The sequence below is a fragment of the Taudactylus pleione genome, unplaced genomic scaffold (genome assembly GCF_031769625.1).
Source record: "Taudactylus pleione unplaced genomic scaffold, aTauple2 ptg000256l, whole genome shotgun sequence".
NCBI lineage: Eukaryota > Metazoa > Chordata > Amphibia > Anura > Myobatrachidae > Taudactylus > Taudactylus pleione.
Genome location: NW_028284658.1, coordinates 14,534,498 through 14,552,677, shown reverse-complemented (window position 1 = coordinate 14,552,677; position 18,180 = coordinate 14,534,498). Strand labels below are relative to the sequence as shown.

The window sequence follows — 18,180 nt, the reverse complement described above, 5'->3', positions numbered from 1 at the left end:
AATTTGCAACCCTTGTTCAAATTTTCCTCCACCACTGAAGAGACCTCCGTGTCTGAGGTGATAATCTGAACATCCGCTTGTTTAATCGAGGGCCCGATTTTACCCATCGATGAAGCAATTGGTTCTGTAGAGGTCAGGCGTGGAACCTGGCAAAAGGAACTGCTTCGAATGAAGCTACCATTTTTCCCCAATACCTGCATGGCTCTTAGAATGAGACATATGACATCTGAAAAATGATCCTTATTCTGGAATACTATCCTCTGGGATGGAATAAAATTTGATTTGGGAAAATTGCTGATCCAGCCAATTCCCTGGAGCATGTCCATTGTAACCTGAAGGTGTTATTGTAATATCCATCGAGGGAGTTCTTTGCAACAAATCGCCCAGATAAGCCAACACATTTATCCCTCCTCTCCCGAAGAGGGATATCATGTGTGCTATTACCTTTGTAAATACTCTGGGGGCGGTGGCCAAACCGAAAGGTAGATCCTGAAACTGAAAATGCTGTTGCCCTACTGCAAACCTTAGAAGATGCTGATGACATTTCCATATAGGAATATGGGAGGTAGGCATCCTTGATATCTCTGGAAGCCAGAATAGCTTCTTCCACCATAGAACAAATGACTGACCTTATCAATTCCATCTTGAATTTTTCCAAGTGACGATAAGCATTTAACCCCCTTGAGATTGAGAATGGGTTGGAATGACCAGTCTGGTTTGTCTACTAGAAAAAAAAAATGGAGTAAAACCCCATTCCTTCCTCCTGTTCTGGAACCGGTATAAATACTCCGGATCCTGAAAGTGCAGAAATTGCTTGCAAAAGAGCCGCCTTTGTGCAACCATCCACCGGGAGAGGAGTGGAAAAGAATCTTTTTGGAAAAGAACCTTCCAGATCCAAAATGTATCCTCTGGTGATTACAAGATGCACGAATCCGGATTGGAAAGAATCCAATTCTCTTGGAACCTGAGTAAACGACCTCCCACCAGAAGAGGAGACTCAGTCCGTTATAGTCATTTGGATTTCCCTGGTGGCTTAGCATCAGGTTGACTGGTGCTGGGGCCACCCCGTCCCCTAACGGTCCACTCCCGGGTACACCCATATGCACTACAGAAGACCTGAAATCTTCCCTTCCCCTCATACCGAAATTAACAAAATCTAGGAGTCTTTGTTTTAGGTGTATTTACAGGCAGACTGTAACCTCAACCTGTAATCTTAGATAATTCTGGCCCGAACAAAGAACCTCCTTCAAAAGGGAATGCCTCTTAGGCATGTTTTGATTCTATGTCTGTCTTCCATGTTTTAAGCCACATCGAACGTCTGGCGGAAACTGCTAAGGTAGAGATACGAGACTGTATCTGAACAGTATCTAACAAAGAATCACCTATATAGGTAAGGGCTTCCGAAATCTGTTCAGCTAAGGAGTTTGCTTCAGATTCTTCCCCTGATTGAAAACCAGTAATCATCTGATTTATCCATGGACCGATAGCCTTAACTACCCAGGCACTGGAGGAAAGTAAGAATGACTCCGTACAGAAAATAATTGTATGATAGCATCTGTATTAAACCAACATTGAATATCATTCAGAACAAATGTAATTGGTTACTCAGTTGGTGGTGCTCCCTAGAGCCAAAATATATTGTATACAAATAGAAGAGGAGGAGGGCTTTTTTTCCTGGGGCACTCTTATATAAGTTTATAATAAAATGCAACTTTTATTATTATCATTAAAAAAAGTGTATCACTAGAAAGTATTTCAGAGGATAAGTACAAGATTCCTAGGACCATCAAAAAGAATATATAAATTCACATAAACATTAACAAAACACACACAAAACATACATAAGAAAAATTTGGCGAAAATATTGTTTGGTAATAGATAGAGAACAATAGTGCTCATGCAGGGTTTACCTCACATGAAATAAGTATCCATAACATTGATGCTCAAATCTAGAAATATAAGGTATTGAGGTCCGTGCGTTTTTCTGCGGAGTGTACGTGCAGGCAAACAACAAATGTATATAAAGGGTATAAATAGTTATCTAATGGTGGCCAATGGGTTGTCATCTGAGATCACAGACCTATACCTATATCATTCAATTAGCAAAACAGTCCGAGTGTATGACCTCGGAAGGATATGGCGACAATCACCACTATTCCAGCGTGTCTAACAGAGGCCAAATTTGAAGTGGGCATTACCAGAATTTTTGCCAGGTAGTAGCTTGGTCACCCACAAGCACCACACAGTATGTGTAAATCAAACTTTCAAAGAAAATTAGGTTGACACCATATAGATGTACAGAATATATGTGTGGTGACTGCTACCAAAAACCAGGGAAATGTATCCCTTGTCATTAGATCCAAATCCAACTGGTTTTTTTTTAGGTATAGAGATTGCCTTGTCCCAGAACACCCTTTTAACAGTGCTATATGACCATAATCATTAGGCTACCATATTCATTTGTACAGTGTAATCGTATTAAACAGCCATCAGATATGCCAATCATCTGATAAATCATCTAGGGTCACAGACACCTGTAATTACCAAAATTGCCATTTCTCGTTACAATCAATTATTCTGTATAGATAAATATGACAACACAGTACAACACAGGACAACACACTGTGTTGTCATATTTATCTATACAGAATAATGGCACACAACATGGTGGAAAAATATACAGGCAAAATCAGGACCCCACAAAGATGATACTTTTACCCTTATAATACGAGCATGGAGGGAGAGGTGGTCGGCATGTGCACCCGCCAGACCAGATCCATCTGTCACCACTGCTGTGCCGCTCGGGACGCGCGTTTCGCCTCTGGGGCTTGCTCACCCATGCGTGTGTTTTGTTAATGTTTATGTGAATTATATATTCTTTTTGATGGTCCTAGGAATCTTGTACTTATCCTCCGAAATACTTTCTAGTGATACTTTTTTAATGATAATAAGAGTTACATTTTATTATAACTTTATACAAGAGTGCCCCAGGAAAAAGAGCCCTCCTCCTCTCCTGTTTCTACCCAGGCACTGGCCAGAATTGGCCACAGCGATTCCCTGACAAGGTGAATAAAGATTTAAGCACCGCCTCACTCTTCCTATCCATAGGATCTTTAAGAATTATTGACTGAGAAGTAGGGATAACCATATTCTTAACCAACCTAGCAATAGGAGCATCCACCATAGGAGGAACTTCCCATTGTTTGATATCCTTTTCAGAAAAAAAGGGCAAAGACCCTTATACTTTTCAGGAATACGGAATCTTGAATAAGGTTTTAAACCAGGATTCCTTTAATATTTCTTCGAAATGAGAAAACTCTGGAAAAACCAAAACCTTTTTACATTAAAAGAAAAAACCTGCACTATTCTCAGGCATAGTTGCCTTCTGTAACTGCAGAGTTGATCTTACAGCATCTATCAGCAGAGAAACTCCTGAACGTGACTGGGAATTTGAGATGTCTTCCTAGTCATAATCCAATTCCCCCTCTTCCTAAGAAGCAGAGGCCTTTTTTCCTGGAAAAACTGTAGAGAAATATCACCGCTTTTTAGCGGCTGTGATTCCTGCAGACCTCGCCATCTTGAGTGAGAAATCGCCCCATATTTTGGGCTTATTTGGGCTCCACTGAGGGATCAGCCAAAAATGCTTGATCACAGGATCTCACATAATTATCCTGAAAATGACGTAGTTTACCTATGGCATCTGCCATAGATCTAGCCCAATCAGGCATCAGGACTGTTCCGCCGAACCTCCTGATAATGAAACCTCCTGTGAACAACTTGCACAGAGCAACCCTTGGTCTGTACCTTTTGGCAATTTTTTCTCACATTTTGTACAAATATATACAGAAACTTGCTTCTTAAGACTCCTTGTCTGATTATCCATACTGAGGAAGAAGACAAGTCAATTCACCAGATAGCTACCTAAATTCTAAAAGAAGAAGTGTTGCCCAGAATGAATAGAAAAAAAACAGAGGTAAATGAAGACACCTAATTCACCTATTTGTTTAAATGCAAAAAAATTCTGGTCTAAGACCCATCTTATGTCAATAATCCAAAGGTAAATAATGTCATACATATATACACCCATGAAAGTTATTGCCCGACCATCAATGATAACAGTGCAGTAACTATACTTATAACAATAAGCCAATTTCACCAGGTTAACTACACATACACTGTAGTACAAATCCTGGTTATACTGCCGTTTGCTTGTCAAGCCTCCATCCACCAGTGCCCGTTTCCACGGTCTTCAGATGCCTGCTTACAGCAGCCTTCACTCAATACCTGGGGGAATGGAGGTGTGGCCGGCCGCAGTCTCTTGTTAATTCAGAACACATGCAAATTCCGAAGCGTTCGCGGCCCGCCTGAAAAAGTCACCGCTACTTCACATGTAATGGTGATATACTCAAGTCCCCGAGCGCCCGGTGTCCTTGATGACATCATCCGCCGCCAGCACTTCAGCAACGCGGCACTTCTATTCAGCCTGCAACCTTCTCCTGATTGTGGTCACACCTGATGACATCACCACTGTGCGCCTGCACGAGTCATCGGCGTCTTGGAACCGGAACTAATCCCTCTCTCTCATAAAGCAGTCACGTTGTTGCTTCTGTAACCCTCAGTGAAGGTTTGAACAGTGTTGTGCTAACTGCTCCTGGAGGTACGTGACCAGCCTGCTCCATCAAACTGAGGGCCTGATTCAGAGCTGCTCGTAAGCGGCCGCTTGCTCGCTCCGAGCGGTGTTCGCACATCTGCGCATGCGTATGGGTCGTAATGCGCATGCGCCAACCAGTCATTGCGGTCGGAAATCGTGCGCTCGCAAAACAGTGAGGGCCTGCTAATTTGAGTGACAGAATGAAGCGTTTGTGGGTGGTAACAGGGGAAGGTGCTTGAAAACGGGGAGTGGAGAGCCGAACGCAGGCGTGCCAAACGGTGCCAACGGGCGTTTAATGGGTGTAAATAATTAACAAAGCAGCGTCATCGACCACATCACTTGGTTGTCTTTTAGCCTGAACTGCTCGCAGTGATTGCGGGAAGTAAAACCTACCACAAGCACTGCGAGCAGTTCAGACGCCTTTCGATGTACTCGACTAACCTAATAAATAGCGGAGATGACTTATGATGCGAACGGCCAGGGGGAGTCTTTACAAAATAGCGAGCGCATGTTTCGTTCACTCGCTCAGACATAGAGGTTTCAACAGACAACAAAGAGCGAGCGCTCAATTTAAATAGCCGGCCCCTTTCTCTGAACGACCGTTCGCAAATAGCGTCCGGCTCTGAATCAGGCCCCGAGTCCGTCCAAGCCCTGGCCAATTTGCTCAAAAGCAGTGAGCTAGGCAGCAGTAATATGGCAACAAGGTTTAGTCACTTTAGATAAAGAATCTTACCCACTCAGCTGTGTGTCTGGATTGTAGAGAGACGAAGGGACATGCTAGTTTTGTGGCTCTCTCAGGGGTCTTTAGAGTGGGATAATGGTTCACACAAAATCTTCTAATTCATATAACTCCCACTCTGTTAGTGTTTGTCGCCTGTCTCCAGGGACAGAACACCCAAATTCAAACATAAAAGAAATAAAACCTAACTAAACGCTAGGACCTATCTAGCTAGTGCCTTCTCCAAAGGCACTATAAAAAAAAAAAAGTGTGCTTACGGTGGTTAGGGAGGGGTTAAATAGCAGGTGGGAGACGGGTTTCATTTAGTTCGTGTCCAACTCCAGCCATCACTACACAACCGATATGTAAGGCATCCCCCAGATGGATTATAAAGGAATGGTGGGATATATTAGGCAGCAAGTGAACACTCATTTCTTAAAGTTGATGTGTTGGAAGCAGGAAAAATAGGGTTTAATTGTGAAGGCTCAACAACTGGGTCAGAGCATCTCCAAAACGACACGTCTTTGTGGGCTGTTCCCGGTAAGCAATGGTTAATACCTAATAAAAATGGTCCAAGGAAAGACAACTGATGAACCAGCGGCAGGGTCATGAGCACCCAAGGTTCATTGATGCACAAGGGAAGCAAAGGCTAGCCCGTCTGGTCCAATCCCATAGAAGAGCTACTGTAGCACAAACAGCAGAAAGAGTTAAAGTTGGCTATGATAGAAATGTTATAGAACACAGTGCATCATCTTGCAGTGTAGCCGGAGACCAGTCAGAGTGCCAAAGCTGACCCCTGCCCACCGTGGAAAGTGCCTACCTTTGGGAACGTGAGCATCAGAACTAGACCATGGTGCAATGGAAGAATGTAGCCTGGTATTATAAAAGGAGTGTTATGGTAAAACATGGTTAACTCTTTCTTCCAAATCCATAGGATCCACAGGGAGACATTGGGGTGTAGGCGGGACCTGAAGGACCAACAGCAAAGCTTTTCAATCCCAGGATGCTCGGTCCTTCCCCCTATACCCTGCCCACAGCCTGAGGGCACTTCAGTTTTGTTAACAAGCCCAAGCAGGAGCAGGATAGGAAAGAAGGAAGGAAGACTGGTACCCTCAGGAATCACACTCACACAGAAAAGGAAACAAGCGACCAGAAGAAGATACCCATAGAAGCTAGGAGCGTCAGGGCAGGTGCCCTGTGGACCCTATGGACTTAGTTAACAAAGGTAAGTTTTACCATAACCCACAAGAGACCCCCAGAGCGAGCAGAATGAGCAGATACTGAAGCCAGCACAAGGCAGCCAGTTTGCATTTAAGCCTGTGAGATAGTCATGCAAATCCATCTGGCCAGAGTCTGCTTGTTAACTGGTCATCCCTTCTTGTGGAACCCATATAGGACAAATAGGGAGACCGATTTCTGGATGGAAGTAGTGCGGTCCACGTAGATCGTCACAGCACGGACCACATCCAACGAGGCCTCACCTGCCGAGAGGTCTGGTGAAGTAAATTCCGGAACCACAATTTCCTCATTCAGATGGAAGAGAGAAACCACTTTGGGAAGGAAACCTGGGCTTGTTTGAAGAACAGCCCTGTTCTGATGAAATATTAAAAAGGGGGAGCAACATGAAAGCGCCCTTAAATCAGATACCCTACGGGCAGATGCTATAGCCAGAAGAAAAAGTCTTCGTAGTGAGCCACTTGACATCCACTGATTCCAAAGGGTCGAAAGGAGGTTCCTGAAGTGCTTAGAGCACCACTGACAAATCCCATGGAGCCACAGGAGGGACAAAGGGAGGTTGTAGAGTTTACGTAGAACACCTTGCAGGAAGGTGTGAACATCCGGTATAGTAGCAATTCTGCGCTGAAACCAGACAGACACAGCAGAGACCTCCACTTTCAGAGATGCTAGGCGGAGGCCTAGATCCAGTCAAGCTTGAAGAGAAGCAAGAATACGAGAAACTTTAAAGACTTGCGGGTCATATATTCTTGGAGCACATCACTGGAAATACGTATGCCATATATTCTGTGGTAAATCCTGGCTGAGGCCGATTTACGTGCTCTGAGCATGGTCTGGACTACAGAGCCGGAGAAACCATTACCCGTTGAGATGGATGTCTCAAGAGCCAAGCAGTTAAAGCCTGGCTAGGTCCAGATGTAGACATGGACCCTGAGACAACAGATCTACTCATAGATGAAGATGAAGAAGAACGTCTATGGGGAGTCTTAGACGATCCAAGTACCAATGACGTCAGGGCCAAGCCGGAGCTATGAACAGGACTGTACCCGCCCTCTTGTCTGAATTTCCCAAAACACTAGAGGAAGCAGGGATATTTGAGGGAAGAGATATGCCAAATAAAAGTTCCATTTCACCGACAAGGCACCTATGAAGGTAGTGTCGGTGTCCTTTGTTCTGGCTCCATAAACTGGAAGTTTGTTGTGTTTTGAGGCCATGAGATGCACTTCTGGAAGACCAGATTTGTCTACCAGAAGCTGAAAGACTTCTGGATGTAAAGACCATTCTCCTGCATACACGTCGTGATGGCTGAGCCTTCTTTCCTCCACCGCTTTTCACAAAGTGTAGTGAGGTGCATAAAGACACGTGAAAAAATGTTTAATCTGCTGCAAATGTGTTGAACGATCTATTTATGATTGCATTGGGTTTTACTTTGGGTAGTGGCCCCTAGATGGGTCATCTGTATTCTCCAAACTTATTTCCCCTTCTCCAAGATCTATGTCTCTATGGGTTGGTATCTAGTAACAGTATGTACAAAAAAAATACATGACATTACGATATACGTATATTGGTTTAGAGATCTAATAATCTAAAAGTGTTCTCTCAATGAATGCAATGAAGTAAAAAAAGAAAAAGAAAGAAAAAGAAAGAAAGAGAAAGAAAGAGAAAGAAAGAGAAAGAAAGAGAAAGAAAGAGAAAGAAAAAGAAAGACAAAAAGAAAGAAAGAAAGAAAGACAAAAAGAAAGAAAGACAGAAAGAAGGACAAAAAGACAAAAAGAAAGAAAGACAGACAGAAAAAAAGAAGGACAAAAAGACAGAAAGAAAGAAAGAAACTCATCATCTGGGATCTGAGCAGATGGGGTAGCCCGTTCCACCTGAAGGGGATCAGGTGTTGTAGGGGCCTGGAGTCAAACTGGGTGAACACCACCATGAGAGAGAGGAGATCGTTGGCTAGAATTAGCCACCTGCGATATCAACATGCGACTCATGTCAACTCCTTCCTGAATAGATCTGCTCATGTGATCTCTATTCATCACATGATCAGACGGAGACGTGATCGGGATATCCCCAGAAGGTATTTACATATCTCTTTTATTTCCTCTAATTTTTACATTGTTATTGTAACTATCCTTACAGGAATAGGATGTGATCTACTATATCTATACACAGACATGTGGGATTGCCTATTAATGAGATAATATAAATGCTTTAAAGACTGTTTTGTTCAAACATACACGGATGTTAATGAGTTGCAATTATCCAAAGGGTATTTATATGGACCATCAAGACAATGTGCATTCATGCTCCTGAGGAAGCTGGGATTACACTTACCCAGGGAAACGCGTTGAGCTTCAAACCACACCACTTTGGACCTATATGGAATATTGGGGCAGATGTATGAAGCTCTGTGAAGTGATAAAGTGCAGAGTGATAAACGAGCAACCAATCAGCTCCCAACTGTCATGATACAGGCTGTGTTTGAAAAATGACAGTTGGGAGCTGATTGGTTGCTTGTTTATCACTCTGCACTTTATCACTTCCCAGAGCTTCATACATCTGCCCCCTTGACTCATACCTACGGATTATCATTTGGACCTACATTTCTCCGGATCACGGCTTATCACCTATGGACACCCCTAGAGCACACAACAACTAAGACTGAGGACCTCATTCAGAGTCGGTCGTTGCGGCCGCTCAGTTGTACGTCACCGATGTTCGCTAAACTGCGCTTGCGTAAAATTCGCAATGCGCGTGCACAAACTAGCTATTACGATCAGAAATTGCTCTCTCCTTGAACACAGCCAGGTCGGTAGTTTGAGTGACAGGATGAGGCCTTTGTGGGTGGTAACAGGGGAAGGTGCTTGTGAACGGGGGAGTGGAGATCCGAACGCAGACGTGCCTGACTATGCAAACGGCGTTTTATTGGAGTGCATAATTAACTAAGTAGTGTCATGGCACATGTGACATGGGAGGTTTTTATAGTGACTAGATCGTAGTGCTTAATAGAGGGTATGGTCAACCTTAAGCTCTACGAGCAGCTCCGATGGTTCCCGATGGTCTCGATTAATCCTTATATGCCCGGAGATGACGTGTAATGCGAACGAGAAGGGGCGTATTTTTAGTCTTACGGCCGCATCCTCCCCTCGCTCGTCCAGCTAACGATCCCATCTTAACGATGCAACTTGCGAGCGCTTCATTTGCATATCCGGCCCCTTTTACCTTACGACCGTGTGGCCGCAACGACCGACTCTGAATGAGGTCCTGAGTGCTTATGGACTTTGGAGATCATTCCACATTCACTGGTGAACATTGCTGCTAATTCATTGGAGGTGGTCCTATATCCAGTAAGACATAATAAGGAACGCTAGTGGCGTATGTTTCCCTTTTTTGGCACACATTGAAACTTTTTATCATTAATTTTTACAGTATTTATTTTCTTGTACAATATCATTTTGGATTTTAATTGATAACAATATAATAAAATATTTTTATAACAACACAGTCTATATGAAATATTAACCTTTTTCTAGCCAGCGCTGGTTTTCTGCTTGCATAAAATGTCTGCCGCGCGTCTCTGAGGGGGCATAGGGTGAGGAGCAGCTCAGGGAACACCAAGACCACAGTGGAAAGGCGCCCTGAGCTGGGAGAGGGGCTGCAGGGAGAGCGCCTTATCCCCTGGCTGACGTTAACCACCGGGTCCCCTGGCCTTTATAATATGCCTCTACGCCAGTATATTTGTGCCCCGCTGGTCTAGCGGAGTCGTGGGCAAACCAGTGTCCACATCAGCACCTCCGGTCTGTCTCCTGAGACTGGAGGCAAGAATGAACCAAGACGAGGGTCCCCGCCTTACCTGTCCCCTGTATTCCGGGCTGCAACCTGGGGTCCGGGGAGCCTGCTAGCTAGTCCCCATCGGAGCCCCGTCGCGAGTACCTAGCACAGGCTTGGTGTCACGGCGCCGCCGAGGGGTGATGGTGCGGCAGCATGTTCGCCCATTATTGTAAAATAAAGTAAATGAAATCATAAAATTAAAGCTTGGGCTGCTTAATACAGCCCCGTTATCATGGTGGTCCAGCTCCTGCCGGACACCAAAAAAAACTGAAGTGCCCTCAGGCTGTGGGCGGGGTATATGGGGAAGGACCGGAGCATCCTGGAATTGATAAGCTTTCCTGTTGGTGTCCGGTCCTCCAGGTCACACCTACACCCCCCAATATCTCTCTGTGGAGCCCTATGGAACACTGAAGAAATTTTATTTTTTTGCGCACATATAGACATTACAGAGCAATTAAAAGCTGTGGATCAGATCCAAAAAAAGCAGCTCCCTACTCCTTTATTGATCTGCATACATGCTACTACTAGTGCCACAGAGTAGTTACGGGTATTACAGTAATAGGAATCAGCGACATGAAGTGATCTAATTTGATTGTACATAAAAGAGAAAAAAAAAAGATTATGAATTTAAAATTAGATGAGAAAATGTGTTAGCCTCAACCAACTGTGGTCACGTCAGCAAGCTAATAAGACTAAGGCGACGATTTTTTTTTTTAACAGCAAATAACTCCTGCGTAAGTAGGTAACACAAGATAATCATGAGCAAGAAAGTAAAATATGCAAATAAGCTTTCATAAGTTGAAACTTTACCTTTGCCATAATGTAGACTGCACATAGGAGGAGCTGATCAAGGTGTCTATCTTTCATCAGGTCTGTGCAATGAATCAGGGAGTATTCAAACAATGTCCAAATCTTGCGTCTCAAATCATTAGACAAGTCCAGCTTCAGACACAAATCTCTTAGGCGAACACTGGCCAAATGGTACATCTGGGTGTTTAAGACGTCACATATAAAATATATTTAATATATATGTGAAAGAAAAAATGCAGACAAGAACAAAAGGCAAATTTTTTACGGTTTTTCAAACATTTTTGAGGTTAGGGTTAGACTACCAGAGTGGAGGGTTAGGGACTAGGGGGACAGTTAGGTTCAGGCACTAGAGGGAGGATTAGGGTGCTTCAATTAAAAAAAAACAAAAAACGTGTCATCATTTAAACCTGTCGACCTATTGCATGTCGACCATTTGTCGGTGTCCTATATTTCACACCCATGTGATTTCACCAGTGACATGTAGAATCAGCAATGAAAGGAACAGGAAAAGCTCCATATTGGTTACAGAATTCCCCCCTATTGGACACCTTGCTGGAAGGTGTTAAGTAAATTCCAAATGTTTCTGTACAGTGTACAGTTAAGCGTTTAAATGTATCTGTCACTATCCAGCAATGTTAATGGGTTTTCCTGCCACAACAGAGATTTTGAAGTCAATTTTATCACTTATCAAGATTATACCGAATATAAAAAATTCCCACCAATGCAGGGTTTCCCAAACCCATCCTCAAGAAACCCTAACCATACATATTTTTCCACGTCACAAAATCACAAGGGAATTAGTACCACCTGCAAATATTTAAAAATGTGTCAGTCTGGAAAACATAAACCGACAGTGTTTCCTGAGGACAGGAGTTGGGAAATCCTGCAATAGAAGTAACACACTTCAACCAAAAACCATAATTACAGTGAGAATAAATAAGCAACTTGACTTTAGAATCTTGTTGAGTGATCAAGGAGAAAAGAAAAATCCAAAGCAATATATTATATATATATATATATATATCTGCTGAGAAATGGAAATAAAGAAACAAAAATAAAAGTTGGAGAGCCATTTGGAATACACCCAACAACTCTGAAATATATGTTACAGTAATACATGACTGAGTAATATATATTTGGACAGTCATAACCATCTTAAGTGCTCGATAGCAAGACATTTTTTTTGTAAATTTCATCCATAATTTACTATACCAATCTTAACTAGATTCTATGTTTCTAGCAGAAAATAGGATTTTTTTGTACTTACCGTTTCTCTAAGCCATTCGAGGGGGGGGGAGGGGGGGGGGTGTGTGATAACAATGTAGAAGACACTGTTCACGAGACACAAGAACTAAACTTGTTTGTCAGCTGCCTCCTCCCCCTCTACATCCCATAGAGCAAAGAACCTTCAGTTGGGTACACACCTGGCAGATATATCTGCAGATAACCCAATCTGCAGATATATACACTGAGTGACCATCATCTTCCAGGCAGCCGCGGGTCCCGTCCCCCTCCCCGCAGCTGCATGTGTACGGACGGATGTAGGACCACCCGTACACACTGCAGATTTATCTGTCCACTGGCTGTGCAGCACAGCCAACGCGATATGTCTGAACAACAAAGTTCACAGACATATCGCTGGTACACACTGGCTGGATGGCACCAGATATATTGGCCGATCGGCAAATATATTTGTCAGTGTGTACCCAGCTTTAGTTTCGACTTTAATAAACCCACAGGTGATCAAGATAACACAAGCTACAAGAACAATACCCAAACAAGAGAGTGAAAACAGAGTAACGCAGAAGAGAGGGATTGCAGTGTCCCCAGATGGATTAAGAGAAACGGATTTAACGGTGAATACCAAAAATAATTTTCACTGGCATCCTATTTGGGGGACAGTGGATACCATGGGGACATTCCAAAGATGCCTAAGAGAGGGTATGCTTAGCTATGGCTGCTTGCAAAATTTTAAGCACAAAACTGGCATCTCTAGCTACAAAACATAAAATTTGTAGAACTTGTAAAACATGGAATGAGGACCAGGTGGCCGCCTTGTATAATTGCTAGATAGAGGCACCGCGACGCACCACCCAATAGGTGCACACCCACCTATTAGAATGGGCCACCAGGCGATCTAGAATTGGTTACCCTTCTGAAACATATGCTTGTCAGAAAGTCACCATGATCAATCTGCCCATCATCTGTTTGGTCGCCAATATCTCTTGTGCAAATCAAAGCACATTTTACGGTATAAAGCAGATCTCTCCATATAGATTCACAAGGCTCTGACATCAAGAAGGCTCAAAGCATCCCTGCTGCCAAAGGTTGAGAAGTCACTCAGAACTGGAAACACAATATCCTGGTTAAGATGAAAGCAAGAGACTACCTTCGGCTGAAAAGCAGGTCTGATGCACAAAACCAACCTGTCCGAATGAAAAATGAGGAATGGTGACCCACAAAAAAGACGCCAACTCAGACTCGTCTGGCAGATGAAATGGGCAGCAAATAAGTAATTCTAGGACAGAAAGTTGAGAACCACGATATCCAGAGGTTCAAAAGGTGGTTTTTGAAGTACAGGCAGGACCAAATTTAGATCTTCTGAAACAGGAGGAAGAAAAAAAAAAAAAAAAAGGTGGTTGGACATGAAACACACCCTGAAGAAAAGTCTGAACTTCAGGGATAGCTGCCAACTTATGTTGTTCTGAATGACCTAATCAGAGAGGCCCTTAGTTTGGAGGATCATGGCTTCAACAACCATGCCGTCAAAGCCAACCAAGCAAAGTCCTCTCGGAAAAATGGGCTATGCAGGTCTGGTCAAATGGACAATTGCCAAGGATACTCCACCATGCTGAGGATTGTCTCTGCACCATGGCCTCTTTGGCCAGTTCGGAGCTACCAGGATGATGGAAATTTCCTCTGCTTTTGTCTTTTTCGGCACATGGGAGAGCAGCAGAATCTGCAGAAATAAATACACTAAAGAAAACTTCCAGGAGACAGTCATTGCATCCACCAGGATTACATTCAGATATCACGTGTGCGTGTCGCAGCATGGCACCTTGTTGTTCGTCAGGAGGCCATGAAGTCCACGAGTTGATCAAAGGACCATTCCCTGAAATGAACCTTGTGATGGCTTAGAAAATAAACCTTCCCAGTTGTACATGCCTAGAATGAACACTGCTGATATTAAAAGCATGTGTTGCTCCATTCATCAAAAAGCGTTTAATTGTTTCTGCCATTGCCATAGGGCTGCGTGTTCTTCCTTGATGGTTGATGTAAGCCAGGGCCAAGACAGTGTTAGACTGGATGTTGAGCAGCCTTCCTTGAAAGTGACTCTGTTTGAAGGAGATATATGTGAATAGCCCCTGACGCTAAGAGGTTTATTGGAAGTATTACCTCTATCCAAGCCCAAATTATTTGGACACACAGACCCCAGGTCACTGCATCTGGTTTTCATGGCAGGCTCCAAAAAAATTAAAGCGTTCTTACCTTCTATAGTGTCAAAGATAATGGCATCAAGACCTCTACCAAATAGAACAGATCTGTCAAAAAACAGGATTTCAGTACTTACCGTTAAATCCATTTCTCAGATTCCACAGGGGACACTGGAGTGTCTGATAGTGGGGTATAGATGGTGGGTTGAGTAGAGCCTGGCACTTTAAGAATCTGAAAGTGTGACTGGGTCCTCCAGCCCCAGTTTTAAAGAACTGAGCCCGAAAAGAGACGGAGAACAGAGAACAACAGAGAAGGATAGAGAAATAAGAACACTGTCAAAACCGGACCAACACACTGAAAGAACAAACAGTCACACAAATAAAACAGGCAAAACTGCACAAGAACTGAAGCAGAACAATTAACTAGTAAGCAGGTAAGAAGCACTTGGTGGGCGTCCAGTGTCCCCTGTGGAATTGGAGAAATGGATTTAACAGTAAGTACCAAAATCCTGTTTTCTCCTTCATCCATTAGAGGAGACTTGCAGGAGGCCACCATCTTCCCTAGGAGATGGATGCAAAGATGCACAGACACTTTCTTCGACCTGAGCACCAAGCGAACCAACTCCTGAATGGCTATGGTCTTGTCTATCGGCAGGAAGATCCGATGCATGATTGTGTCCAAAATCATACCCTGGAACTGAAATTTCTGTGTGACTGCATCATCGAGACTTCTGGAATTGACAATCCAGGCGTGTTGTATAACTATCTGATGTGTAAAGGACACTTGGAGCAGAAGGACCTCTGCCGACAGAGCCTTGATGAGCAGGTCGTCCAGGTAAAGGACAACCGTAACCCCCTGAGAGCGCAGATGAGCCACCATCACCTTTTTGAATACCCTGGGAGCTGACTAGAGACAGAACGACAGGGTCTGAAACTGGTAATGAGCATCCCTGATGGCAAACCTGGTGAGGCTCCCAAATCAGAATGTGTAGATAGACATCAAAGATGCCTAATGACACCAAAAACGCCCCTGCTTCTAGTCCTGCAATCACAGGATGAAGGGAATCCATCTTGAACCTGTGAAAAGAGAGGTACTGGTTCAAAGACCTCAGATTTAGAATGGGTCTGATGGATCCATCCGGCTTTGGAACCACAAAAAGTTTGGAATAATGGGCCTGATTCAGAGCCGTTCGCTATTTGTGGTCGTTCGTTCAAAAACAAGGGGTGGCTATTCAAATGATCCGTTCGCAAATTGCAGTCTGTTCCCACCTCTAAGTCTGAACGAGCGAGCAAAACATACGCTCGTTTTTTTTATAAAAACGCCCCCTGGCCGCACGCACCATACGTCATGTCCGCTATTTATTAGATTAATCGAGTACATCGTACAGCGTATGAACTGCTCGCTATTCTTGTGGTTGGTGTTTTCAACCACTATTTTGCGAGCAGTTCTGAGTTAAAAAAAACCAAGTGACGTGGTCAATGACGCTGCTGTATTAATTATGCACGCCCTTAAAACACCCGTTTTGACCTTTAAGCACGCCTGCGTTCGGATCTCCACTCCCCGTTTTCAAGCACCTTCCCCTGTTACCACCCACATACGCCTCATTCTGTCACTCAAAATAGCAGGCCCTCGCTATATTGCGTACCAACGATTTTCGGCCGCACTGACTGGTTCGCGCATGCGTACTAAAAACCGTACGCATGCGCAGATGTGCGAACATCGCTCGGAACGAGCGTACTGCCGCTAGCGAGTGGCTCTGAATGAGGGCCAATATCCCTGGTTTCTTTGAGCAGTCGGAACTGGGATCAAACCCTCGGCCAGCAGAAGCTTGTCGATCGCCTGACGCAAAACTAGTTGTTTCAAAGGATCGACTGGAACCCTGTTGTGAAAAATGGCACTGGAGGAGTGAAGGCAAACTATTCTTGTATTCATAACATACCAGATTCCAAACCCAAGCGTCGGGACAAGTCTGCCGCGAAGCATCCAAGAAGTGCCGGAGACTAACACCCACCTTGGGACCCCCGAGGTGGGATGGGAGCCAGTCATACCACTGGCTTTTCTGCTGCTTTGGGATCCGGACGGCAGGTACTGGCAGTCTGACGTCCTCTTTTGAGACCTCCTCGACCTGCTGAAGATGAACCTCTAGGTCGACCTTGAAATCTCGCTGGAGCTCGAAAAGAGGGTCCTTTAAACGAGCGACATGGCGGAGGTGCTGACAAAGGTAGAAAAGTGCTCTTACATCTCCCCCCCCCCCCCCCCAAATATTATATCACCTGTGAAAGGAAGAGCTGCAACCCACGGTTTAGACTCAGCGTCCGCTTGCCAAGCATGAAGCAGAAGAGCCCGGCGAGCAGAGACAGCTGATGCAGAGATCCTAACGCCTACCAGGTCGACATCTCTGGAGGCATCCTTCAAGTATACTGCAGATTCCTGAATATGCACCTCCAACGTAATCAGATCCAACCGCGGAGTGTTTGACTTTAGACCAGGCTTGTCCAACCCGCGGCCCGCTGTTCCGGGATTGCTCACTGTAGTCCCGGCGCCCCCAGACCACGCCCCCACGCTCTCCTTCATTCACTGTGCCGCCAGCGTAATCACCAGTGGCGGGCTGGGCCGGGGGGCAGGGTGCCATGTGCCCCCCGGGCCGCGGGCCGGTGCAGTCTGTGTCACTGTGACACAGACTGCACCGCGTGTGTAGTGCTGACCGGCTACACAGCACAAACACACAGCCGCCGGAGCCGGCAGCTTTGTGTTTGCTGTAATCAGCAGCCGCTGAGAGTCTATCAGACTTCATCTTCCGGCTCCCACAGTGGGTAATGGGAGAGCCGTCGTCATGACGACGTCTCTCCCATAACGCAAAGCGGCCAGAGGAGCAAGTGGAAGCGTCGGGACCAGGAGCGGGAGTTTCAGGTAAGTGTTGTTTTTTTTTATTAAGTCTCTCTCTACTAGGGGGGGGGATTACTATGGGGGCACTACCAAGGGGGGGGGATTACTATGGGGGCACTACCAAGGGGGGGGTTACTGTGGGGGAACTACCAAGGGGGGGGGGGTTACTGTGGGGGAACTACCAAGGGGGGGGGGATTACTATGGGGGCACTACCAAGGGGGGGGGGGGGATTACTATGGGGGCACTACCGAGGGGGGGATTACTATGGGGGCACTACCAAGGGGGGGGATTACTATGGGGGGATTACTATGGGGGCACTACCAGGGGGGGGATTACTATGGGGGCACTACCAGGGGGGGGGATTTCTATGGTGGCACTACCAGGGGGGGGATTTCTATGGTGGCACTACCAGGGGGGGGGGGGGGGGGATTTCTATGGTGGCACTACCAGAGGGGTGGATTACTATGGGGGCACTACAAGGGGGGGGGACTACTACTACTGGGGGCACTACAAGGGGGGGACTACTACTACGTTACTGTTATTTTATTTTATGTGCGGCCCAAAGCAAGTTTTCATCTTCTAATGTGGCCCAGGGAAGGTGAAAGGTTGGACACCCCA

General features: G+C 45.0%; 1 protein-coding gene across 3 annotated transcripts in view; it reads right to left on the bottom strand.

The window, feature by feature from the left end:
* The window catches only part of RBL1 (RB transcriptional corepressor like 1), a 170,647-nt gene that overhangs the window by 27,784 nt on the left and 124,683 nt on the right, over nt 1–18,180 (bottom strand). For all 3 annotated transcript variants that reach the window (XM_088480668.1, XM_088480670.1, XM_088480669.1), the window contains exon 17: nt 11,241–11,417. In XM_088480668.1, the coding sequence (XP_088336794.1) occupies nt 11,241–11,417 (177 nt within the window). The remainder of the gene's footprint in view (nt 1–11,240; nt 11,418–18,180) is intronic.